The sequence below is a fragment of the Egretta garzetta genome, unplaced genomic scaffold, assembly GCF_000687185.1.
Source record: "Egretta garzetta isolate BGI_Z169 unplaced genomic scaffold, ASM68718v1 scaffold51, whole genome shotgun sequence".
Classification (NCBI taxonomy): domain Eukaryota; kingdom Metazoa; phylum Chordata; class Aves; order Pelecaniformes; family Ardeidae; genus Egretta; species Egretta garzetta.
In genome coordinates this window covers 4,689,649-4,700,860 of record NW_009258549.1, presented here as the reverse complement: position 1 = coordinate 4,700,860, position 11,212 = coordinate 4,689,649, and the positions used below count along the sequence as shown (strand labels likewise).

The following is an 11,212-nucleotide window of genomic DNA, read 5'->3' as shown; positions in this document are numbered from 1 at the left end:
GCCGGTGGTGCTGGGGACACCCCTCCACGCCGGGCCGGCTGGTGGAGACAAGCTGGGAGGAGACTTTGACCCCCGCGTTGGGCTGTGGATGGCCAGCGTGGGTGGCGGGGGGGGGGGGCGCGGAGCAGGACGGTTTCTGTGGGGTCCGTGGTACGGCTGCTGGCACCAGTGACTGTGGGGTCCGTGGTACAGCTGCTGGCACCAGTGACGAGGCTTTCACTCTCTGTGGGGCCGAGGAGGCCTGGTGCGGGTGGGAAGGCGGGTGTGAGGCTGTATGCCCACGCTGCACACGGGAACACCAGGAGCCATGAACGTGGGTGGTGAAAGGCCTGCGAAGGGCCGGTATGGCCCTCGCATCCTAGCGGTGCTGGGAATGGCCGAGTTGTGCGGACAGGTGGGAGCGAGAGTGAAGAGATGTTGGCTTTGCAGTGACAGCACCAGAGAAAGCCACAAGGTGGACATATGCTCTTAGATGGGTTTGCTAAGGCTTGGAGCACCCTCTTCCCAGCCCTGGCCCCTGTATAGCTCTGTCAGCCAACCTCAGTCCTGGCTTAAGTCCTCCTCTGCTGTTCCCTCTCTGGGACCTCTTCCTCCGGCACCAGCCTTTCCAACCCCCATCCCAAACCCACCGCAGTGCTGCCATAGAGTGCCATCGCATTCTGCACATGCATTTTAAATGCAACCAGCTGTTCTCCTGGAGGTGACAATGCCTGCCAGCCATGTGATATGCTAGGTGGCAGGCAGACACTGCCAAACTCAGGACGTCTATGATTTTCTCCCCTCCTCCCTTCTGCCCAGCCAGCCCTGATGCTCTCCACCTGGCTCAGGGACATCCAGAAAAGAGCTGACACCAGCTAGACACAAGCATATAGTCTTCAGTAAAGCTGTGCCTCTCTCTGCTCCTGCAGCTTTACCTTCTGTCCCCGTCCTCTCCAGGGGAAGGTAAAATGATGTTTCCTCAATGGGACACAAAAGCACATTGATGAGGAGGTGTGAGAGCTTGGGAGAGGGAGGAAACAGCCTGGAGAAGGGGAAGATTCAAGTACTTGGAGAAACGAAGGAGAGGCAGAAAGGGTTGAAGGCAGAGAACATGAGATTCAGAAAGAAAGGAAGGAAGGAAGCTATGGACAGCTAAAAGGGAACGAGGACAAAAAGCACAGGAGAGGAAGACATGGAAACTGGGAGATCAGTAGGAGGGCGGAGGAGCAGCACGAGCTGAGACTGCTTGAGCAGATGCAGCCATTTCAGTGAGGAGGAGGTATCTCTTGTGTTCGCACCACCGGTGGAGACCCAGGGAGACACCCTGTCCCAGTGCTTCTTAATCCACGGCTCTTTCCACTCCTCCAAGATCCCAAAGGCCCAGTGCCGAATGGGGCTGTCCCTGGGGGAGCTCCTGGCAGGGACCCCCTGTGGCACTGTCTTCCCACAGCAGAGGGGCCATGTTGTGGGGGAAAGGTTCATCTGGGACCTGCTCAGTGCTGCTGGAGGGAGATGGCTGCAATGGGGGATGAGGTGGGATGACCTCAGGACGGCTTGGTCTGATCCGCACAGGATCAAAAGCCTGTGACGCAAGCGTGGCTTTTGATCTTAGCGATGGGCAGGGCAGATGCACCCTCTGCAGCAGGAACACATTCTTTTCCTCTGGGTTTTGCTTCTTTTGGAAAATATGGCTATTTCCCCCAAGTACTCTGATGCTTCTCAGCCCAAGAACTAATTCTGTCGCCTCCCACTGGTCACCTCCCCTGAACCAAAAACATGTCAGTCTGTCACTTCTCCCATCTATCCACTTCCAAGCTGCCATTTCCCCTTGTGAAGCCACAGCAAGAAATGGGGATAAAATGCTGGGCCACCATGCCCTCAGACCAACCAGCTGCCTTCCCACCCACCAAGGACCCAAGAGATATCTCTGCTGCCATCGCTTGAAGATGCTGCATGCACCAGCCCCACTGTCTCTCCTGGAGTCTCTCCTTGCCATGTCTTCAAGTGATAAAAACAGGACCACAGCATGCCCCACACCTCCCGCCTCCGAAGCCTTCCTGCCCCCAGAAATCCTTCCCCCCCATCCCTATTTCCCCCGGGCAAGACACACAGCTGAGACACAGAAACGAGAGAAAGGAAGATGACGGACAGTCCGCTGTGCAAAAAACAAACCGAGGATGAGGACACGCTGGGGGAAGGACAGGGGAGACGCCTTTGGTCCCTCTCCGGCACATAGGTAGGCACATGCACCCACGCACGCACTCACGCTCACATCCTCTCACGCACATGGAGGATGCACCACATGCTGCAGAGACAGGCCCATGGTAGAGTCAAGGGTAGCAGGGGTGGGTTGTCATATCCAGAGACACTGGGTGACAGCGGGGAGAGGGGGGTGTGTCGTTCACAGGTTACTTTCGTGGTTTTCCTCTGTCTCGACAGTCATGGGGGGCAGCCCTCCATTGTCATTCAGCCGCTTGGCCCTGTAGGTCTCATAGTGGATGTTGTGGGTCACTTCTTTTAGGTCCTGAAGGTGGGTCCTGCAGCGGGCAAAGTGAAGATGGGATTGGAAAGAGGCTACGATAACCAATATCAGCGCGGTCCATATTAATCTTCTGATGATCATTATACTCCCCAAGATAAATGGAAGTTTTCTTCCATCAGTCTGGCTAATGACTGTACTTTCCGCATGGATGGCATGGGTGCCACCATACTCAAGCGAGAGCTGGAGCATCAGCATTCAAGAACATATATGCAGGATGCACAATATCGGCTGAAATCCTTGGCTGTGCTTGCCAGTGTCCTGCCCCTCTCACACCTGTGCCAGTGGGACAGCTACTGGCCCTCCTCCTGTGTCACAGCAGACACGGTCTCATCTGAAGCAGTGGTGAGACAAGGAAGCACCAGGAGGGTGTATTGGGTCCACTTCAGACCATAACCTGCAGGACACTGCTGTGAGCATCATCCCAAACCTCCATGGAAAGCCTGCGGGCTTGCATTGCTATATGCTTTGTGATGATCACTTGGTTAGGGAGTTTTTACTGGAAGACTTAGTTAAGGAAAGCAGGTCTGCTGCAGAAGGTGTCGCGGAACAAAAAGAGGGCAGTAGGGTGATGTCAAAGCATTGTAACTGGGCCAGTGTCTCAGTACCACCATACCCACAGGTGGAATGAGACACAGGCTTTGGCTTTGAAGTGTGTTTCCCTTATTTTCTTATTTTTGGTGTTGTTTTAAAACCTTGTTGTATTCATAGGAAACTGAGGTGACCCTGGATCTGCAACTCCTCTACAGAATTTGGGGCAGATACTACTTGTGCTGAGACAACTTCATGAAACAGTGTAGAAATAAGACAGGACAATAAAAGCTGAGTGAAATACGGAGCTTTTCACTTCCAGGTCATATGTTCCAGCACATCCCTCAACCTGGTAGGACATACGGTCTAGGATGTGGTTCGTGGCCTTTTTCTCACTGACTCCAGCCCAGACCTGTTGTCAGCAACAAATGGAAGTTGTTACAACCTGATATCCTTAATGGGATATAAGGGGGGTGGTAGTACCCTGCTTTTCTCCAGGCATCCAGCTCATACACGAAAACTAGTACCTACGTGACATAGTGGTCATGTCACTAAGAGAGGCACTAGAGTATCTACCCCTTAACTCAACCCAACCCTACCCCACATAAGCTTTCACTGCCTGAAATGTACTTTATTCTCCTTTCCATAGGGCTTATTTCACTTTAAGAGGATCTCAGGAAGACTCCCTGCCTATCAAGAGCAAACTGGTGCCTGACCACGGCCTTACCTGATGACAAAATCTCGAAGTAGGGCAAATTCACAGTGAGTGAGGTTTTCCACTGAAAAGAAAGCAAGTGATTATTACATTTGATTTTTTCAACAACCCTTTTGTGGTTACAGAGCATGGGAAGGTCATTGCCATGGGGCATGTTCCAGGTGGGCAGAGCCTGCATACTTCAGAAAGGACAGAGAGTTGTCTGAATGCCACGCTGTCAGGCACTGAGGAGACAGGCTAAGAGGTGCTGAGCAGTCACATGTGAATTTCATTTGAAAATCAAGGCAACCTCAGGAGCTCAGCTTCACGCACCGTGGTGTTCAGAGTGGCTCCAGCTTCTGCCGGTTGGTGGTAGCCTTACCGCATTGACCATGGCAGTTCCCTCCCAGCAGAGCTATTTGAGAATTCTCCTCTTGCTTGGTTTCAAGAAGTTTATCACAAAAAGGATGGGAAGGTAGCCATGGGACATGTTATCTGGACCCTTGTCTATTACCAGGGCCTGCAGAGATACTTTCAGCTCCCAGACACAAGGGTTTTTTTTTACCTTCAATGATTCCCCAAGGTGTTTTCCTGCCCAGGACTCTTTTGCCATTCACTTGGTACTCCTTGTCGCTGCCCACTACTGCGAAGGGCATGCTTTCCTGCTGGGGAGAGACATGGAGAGACCTATTGAACACATTCCAGAGAGCAGCACCATCACTATTCCCCATCCACCTTTCCTCCTCTTAGGTCACCAAACACAAGGCCTTCTCCAAGGGAAGAGGTTCTCCACAGCAACACTTCACTGGCTGTCCTTTTCACCTGTCAGTTCTATCCCTAGCATTTTGGGCCCTTGCACGCCCCAAGCTTAGTGGGTAGCTTGCAGCAGTGCCAAGGGCTCTGGAGCGTGGGGCAGAGCTTTTCTGCACCCACCTCCAGCATTTCTGAAGAGGGGGATGTCCAGAGAAGAAGTACCTTGGCATAACCAGGAGAGGGTCTGTCAGCCCAGGGCTGCTCATAGTTTGTGGTGAGTATTTCTCACCAAGTTTGTAGTTCTTCACCAGAAGAAGGAGAGGACTCAAAATAATTCTCCCCAACAAGGGACATGAACATTCAACAAGTTCAATGGCTGAAATAGTAGTAGGCCAGAAATGGGGTAGCGGTGCAGCTTTCCTGGGAAGTGGGACAGTAGGTGAGGCTACTGGGGAACCCAGGTATCTCTAAGCACAGGGAGAAACCATCCATTTCCAGAGCACAGGGTACAGGAGACCCTGCTGTCCATAAGGTTGTGCAGGTGTTCATGGATTTACTCTGCTTTATAGATGTCCTTGGGCCTGTGAAGGGACTGTAATTGCCACAGGAATAGAGGTTAAAAAGCAATTTATTTCTTATGTGTGAGACTATCCAAACCTAGGGCAATGATGCTGAAGTGCAGAAGAAAATGTGGTGCCCTTCTCAAAACCAGTAACAGTTTGGAGAAGAAGCAAAACCCTTCTAGTCACCTCCAGAATGTATGATGTATTGCCAAATGGGAAATTATTAATTAAGAGGGGAAAGGTGGGAATTTCTGTTGGGGCTGTGACAGCTGAGGAAGTTGAAAGGGCAAGTGTCAGGCTGCAAAGAAAGGTTCCTGGAGTTTCTTGAGGACTGCCATGGAGGCCAATCTATTTTCATTAATGGCCTAGCCACAAAAAAGATGAATGGGATAATTAAATGCACTAGCATCACAAAGCCAAGAGGTGTTGTCAATATAAAGTCAGACTGGGCTATTGTCCAGAAAGATGTAAGGACTGGGCTATTGTCCGGAAAGATGTAAGTTTGAAGGACAAAGAGCAGCATTTAGGGAATAACATCAAGAATTTCTGCTACGACTTTGAAAAGCACATGTGATCCACCGGCTTAGCAATTCAGATCTCACTAGAGACAGAGGAGCATGGGGCACCAGAGCCAGTGCTAGCAAATCAAATCAAACCGGAGCAGACACAGAAAAAAGGAGCATGGACTACCGAGGAATGGGAAGCTCATCCAAAGGAGCTTGTCTCCTTTAGCTGACCTGAAGGTCAGCAAAAGGACAATAGTATTCTCTATAAATGCCTTGAGTGGTGGAGGGGACCGCTAGGTAGGAGAACTGCTTGAGTCAGTGTTGACACAAGAACACAGATATAATCCTGTCCAGGAACAAACACAGGCTGGAAATTAGGAGACAGTTTCTACAGCTCTGAAGAAGGATGAATGGGACAAGTCTTCTCACAGGGGCTGGGGGAGCAAAGAACTGGACTGCTTTTCAGGTCAAGTTTGGTCAGCAGATGAGAGGGCTCATGGGGCAGTTGTTTGGAAGAAAGGCTGGACATCAGCCACATACCAGGCCCCTTTGTTACTTAAAGGAGGCCAAACAGAGCATTCAGCAAGAGGAGCTGAAACATAGTCCTTCCTCACTCAGCCTTCATAGCACCCTGTAGTAACAACAGGGACAAATTAAGCGAGGAATGAGGAACGACCATCCCTTACATCCATTGGATCTTCCATTCAGGGGCCATGAAGCACATAAAATCTTCTAGTGACACATGTCTGTTTTACACTCGTTAAATATGACCAGCCCTCATGCCCCCTTCCCCTCCCACAATAAAATGTTTCCTACCCTGATTTTGTCGTTCTCGGTTTTATCCTCCAAGTCCTCATCGAATTCTTTCTGGGGGTAAAACTCGATTCCATTTACTTCTAACTCTTTGCGCACCTGGGCAGAGAGACATTTTGAGCACAAAGCAACACAAACCTGAAGGGAAGGCAGGTGGGACAGCCAGGCAAACACATCTGGGACATCCTTCCAGCGGGCAAGGGCTGGAGGGATTGTCCCCAGGGAAGTGTGCAGCAAAGTGAGGGCACATGGCAGCAATGATGAGTCTTTCTTCCCCAACCACAGTGACTTGTCTGGCTCTGCAGTTCCCATGATGGAGCATATCACGAGATGTCACAGGGATACACACGTTTCTTTCCCCTCTAACAGATGCCCTCAGAGCCATAAACAGCTGCATCTTCAGGACTTACACACCAACCCAGCGTTGGACTCAGTGCATGCCCTGGGGACAGCGCTGCAGTCGTGGGAAGAAGGATACAGCTCATTTCTCCCACCTCCAAGCCGGGCAGGGAAGGATCCCATGCGGGAGAGGAGTTACTCACTCTTTGTTTGAATTCAGTCTTCTCCTCCAAGGTCATGGTGTCAGCCTTGGCAATAACCGGGATGATGTTCACTACCTTGCTGAGATGTTTCATGAACTCCAGGTCCAAAGGCCTCAGGCTGCAGCCCAAGAGGGAAACAACATGGAAGGGGTCACTTTACCCTCCTTGCTTTTCATCCTAGTGACTCCCCCAGCGTCAGGGCGCCAATGAAACCTCCCTTGTATGTACCCCACTTGCTGCCACCATGCTCTCATCTCCTTCTTCCCGTGCACCCTGCCCTCTCCCAAAAAAACAGTGGCGTTTCTCCTGCCCTTGTTATCCCAGACCCTTTCAAGCCCCGCAGCACCCGAGGTTTAGCTAAACAGTGGCCAGCCCCGCAGGCAGGACCCCTGGGTCCATGGCTGAGACGGAGCAGTGCAGGGTACATGTCTGGCACAGAGGCACCAAGGGCTTGAGGAAGGTCGAGGGACTTTGTACGTACGAGTGGCCCGTGGGGGAGATGAAGTAGAGGCAGCAGTGCACTCGTGTGTCTGGAATTCGTTTCTTCCTTGCAATATTCACCTCCTCTTTCAAAAATTTTTCATATTGCTCGTTGATGTATTTCTCAATAGGCTCCCAGCTGTTAAGGTGGGAGAGAGAGATGAATAGACAGGTACAAATCTCCTCTTGTTCCTGCCTACAGTGTTCCCGGCTCTGACAGCAGCAAAGCAGGCATAAAAAATATCCCCCCACAAGCATCTCACCATCAGCAGAGATGTTTGGGAGTTTCTGTAACTGGGCATGGCAGACACTTGCTATGTGATGTGTGCGTATCCCCGAGCATGCACACAGACCCATGGTGTTCACAATTCCACGTTCCCATTACCAGTCCCCTGAGTGGGATCCCAGACGCTTTCCAGGCCAAGTGGGTGAGAGTGGCTCCATATACCATCTTAACTCCAGCCCTTTCTGTGGCACAAGGCCTTGACCATGTAAAACTCACCAGTTCTCATTGTTGATCTGGTCCCCGAATCCCGGCGTGTCAATCACTGTCAGCTTCATTTTGACACCACCTTCTTCAATGACTGAGGAAGAAATTGCAAACAATCATATGCCTCCCTGGGGATCTGCTCTGTCATGAAACATGTCTCAGTGCCCTACAAGGGAACAAGTGCGCTCTGCCCCCATCCCTGCCCAGCAAGCATGACCAGGCCAGGCTTGGTCATGCCTCAACAGGTGTGACCTCCACTTGCATTTCTGACCCCAGATTTTGGCAACCTCAGCACCAAAGCTGCCTTATACCACTCTGCCACAGGAAAATGGATTTGTGCTCAGTCTGTGGCCCAGAGGTAGTGCCTACCTTATACAAATTGTCCTCCCCTCCAATGCATCATCCTGAATCTGAGATGATGCTCATTACTCTGCACAGTTGTAGAAGCTGTGCTGATGCTTTGCCATGAGGAGATGTGCTCTACCAGGCTTGGGATGGGACCCATCAATGCAATTTGTGTAGATCATTAAGCATCTGCAGGTGGGAATGACTGACAGCAAGGCTTAAATCCACACATAGAAACTAATGTCTTGGCAGAAGAAATATCTATAACTTTTTCTACCCCTTGCTTTTGGCTGTGGCATCAGTGGCACTGCTGTTTAAGAAAAGCCTTGGCTGGGTCTGAGGCCATCTAAAATGGGCACTTGTCCTTTATCTTCCCATGGAGAAAGGGCTGCCTAATACCAGAAGAACTGTTTGCATAGACTACTGGGGTCTTCTGCAAGACTGTGCTGAAGCATCAGTATTGCCTCTACTCTAGCAGACTGGCTCTTACCATGCCCGATGGCTTTGATCTCCACTGTCTTGGGGATCTTCTCCTCCCGGTTCCAGCCTGAAGATTTGCGGCTCACCTGGGATTTGAAGAGGGTGTTCACCAACGTTGACTTTCCCAGTCCACTCTGACCTGAGGATTGCAAAGAGGAAGTTCATGACATCTGCCACAGCTCGGTGATGGCTACAGGCCCAGGGGATGGATCTAGGCTGGCATAGGAAGGGGCTGTAGGTGACTCCTTGCTTTGTGCAGCCTCTCCTTTCCCCCAGAGCAAGCACTGTCTGCTCCCTCATGCCCTCCCTGCAGGGCTTGCTCTCCCAACCTGGCCCCATAGGACCCTGGCCATGGTTCCCAGTTTGTCCCTGCCTACCTACAACCATGATGTTGAAGTCGAAACCTGTCTTCATCGTTTTCTTACGCATCTGCTCAATGATGGTGTCAATACCGATGTAGCCCAGCAAGTTGGTATTAATGCCCATGGGTTTCATCGGTACAACTGGTTTTTGTCGCGTCTCTGGGACCAGCTCAGACATGGCTGCTTCGTTTTTGCTCTCCACTGGCCCTGCATGGGGAGAAAGATTGAAAAATCATCACTGAGGTGTAATGAGGACCTCCCTGCTGACCTGTCACGAGGGCTGAGGGCAACTTTGAGCATCCATTTCAAGGGCTACTGAAGATGACAGAGTGGCAAGATTTTAGCAGTAAGGCTCTTCATGGAGGAACATCTACTTGAGTTTCCAGCACACTCTTCTATGTATCACTCCAGATGAGGAGGTGGAGAAGTGGGGCTCATTGAGCATGTAACATATTGATGGCTAGCAGGAGCAGACCCAGTGAAGCTGGCTGGGCTCCTAATTGGGTGCCCAAAGCTCTGTGTGTGTCTCCTCATTTTTGTCTCCTAGTTCTTACCAGGACCACCAGTATTTCGCCCCCCCAGGTTTAGCATGAAGACTGCAATGGAACAGACATTCAAAAATGATCATGTGACAAGACCCAGCATTGAGACAGAGTTTGGGGTTTACCTTGAGGGCTTGCAAGCTTGGCCCTTGCCGGGGCAGCTGCGTTATTGGCTGTGCTGTGCAGGCTGAGTTCCTCAGAAGAAGGCAATGGTGGAAGTGCAAAGCACGGCCACAACCTCTGCGCTTGCCTCCTGCCCATAGATCGATGGGGTTTGTCATGCTCAAGAAACTAATCATCGTGATCAATAAACTAATCATCTGCACCTTTCCATCCTCGCCTCCTCCTCCTCACTTCTTCCATGTAAAACAAACGGGCAAAGAGAAAGGCCCTGCAGGCTTTCCGGCCTCCCCAACTCTTTTTTGGGTGATGGCACACACTGTTTGGGGTGGGCCTCATGCATTTATGTCCGTCTCTTGTCTCATTAGTGAGAAGCTCCCACCCGCTGGGAGGAAGCCAAAGGTTGGGAGAGGAGAGGGCACAGAAGAAAGGCTGTAATTGGTGGGGAAGGGAGGCGTGAGGGATGAATCTAGAAAGGAAGATGAAGGGAAGAGGGGAATCAAATACCTTTCATATACAAACCAGCTGCAAACTAGAGCCTCTTCCACTCTAATTACTTGACTCCCCCATGCTTTGTCTCATTAGATGGTTATTTTTCCAGGACAGGGACAGCATGCGGTTTTGCTTGGTAAGCACTCCGCTTGTTTTGGATGCCGCTACATTTCAAGCATCTCACACTAAATTATCCCTTTCCATTATTTCGGTGGAGTTTTTTGCTCCTCTCAGCAGAATCCACTGGCTGCAGAGGAGCACAGGAGCAGCAGGGCAGGCGACTGCCATTCAGTGAGTGACGCATGCCTCTTGGAGAGGGAAGACAACTCAGAGGTCACGGGGCTGGGGACACTGACAGCCCCAGTCCTGGGTCCCCATGACAGCTCAGCCAGGCCAGGCAGGGACACGGGTTGGGGAGAGGTCAGAGAGATTTTGTTCAAGGACAAGGTTAGGCTGCAACAGGCTGCATGGCTGGCTGGCGACCCTGCCTAGCATTCCCATGTCAAAGCTCCTGTGCAGACACAAAGGGCTGCTCTACACAGGGAAAAAATTACATTTTATATATAAGCTTTAATATCCCACAGTCGTATGCTGGAGGTGGGCCTTGGGGAAAGGCAACCCTTGGCAAGGAGAAGGGTGCCTCCACCCAGCTCCTTTTACACCGCTTGGGAAGTCTTTTTATGTTAAACTGGGAGAAGGGTTCTTCACTCTGTGTGAGAGGACAGCAGCACAGCCACCTGTGCACAGCACCGTGGGTAACATCCCACCGTATGAAGGGTCTTGTACCACCTCCGTTCCACCTTGTCCGCAGGGGAGAGGTCTGATGGAGAATGTTCCCCCTACCCCCTCTGCTCTTTCCCACCGAGCAGGGACACTCCGAGCCATCATTGCCCTCTCCTGAAGCAGCCAGCAGCACCCTGGGGGAACCAGAGCATGAGACAGACCATTGGCTTGAGTCAGGCTGGCAATTCGGAGCACCTC

At 51.3% G+C, this 11,212-nt stretch overlaps 1 protein-coding gene across 1 annotated transcript in view; it reads right to left on the bottom strand.

Moving 5' to 3' along the window:
• Window positions 1-2,380: 2,380 nt before the first annotated feature.
• SEPTIN3 (septin 3) overlaps window positions 2,381-11,212 on the bottom strand; it is a 12,154-nt gene continuing 3,322 nt past the window's right edge. The window contains exons 2-10 of the mRNA XM_009647874.2: window positions 9,093-9,284; window positions 8,726-8,854; window positions 7,903-7,984; window positions 7,402-7,539; window positions 6,921-7,038; window positions 6,382-6,477; window positions 4,309-4,408; window positions 3,777-3,828; window positions 2,381-2,516 (exon numbers count right to left, since the gene is read on the bottom strand). Coding sequence (XP_009646169.1) covers window positions 2,381-2,516; window positions 3,777-3,828; window positions 4,309-4,408; window positions 6,382-6,477; window positions 6,921-7,038; window positions 7,402-7,539; window positions 7,903-7,984; window positions 8,726-8,854; window positions 9,093-9,284 — 1,043 coding nt within the window. The remainder of the gene's footprint in view (window positions 2,517-3,776; window positions 3,829-4,308; window positions 4,409-6,381; window positions 6,478-6,920; window positions 7,039-7,401; window positions 7,540-7,902; window positions 7,985-8,725; window positions 8,855-9,092; window positions 9,285-11,212) is intronic.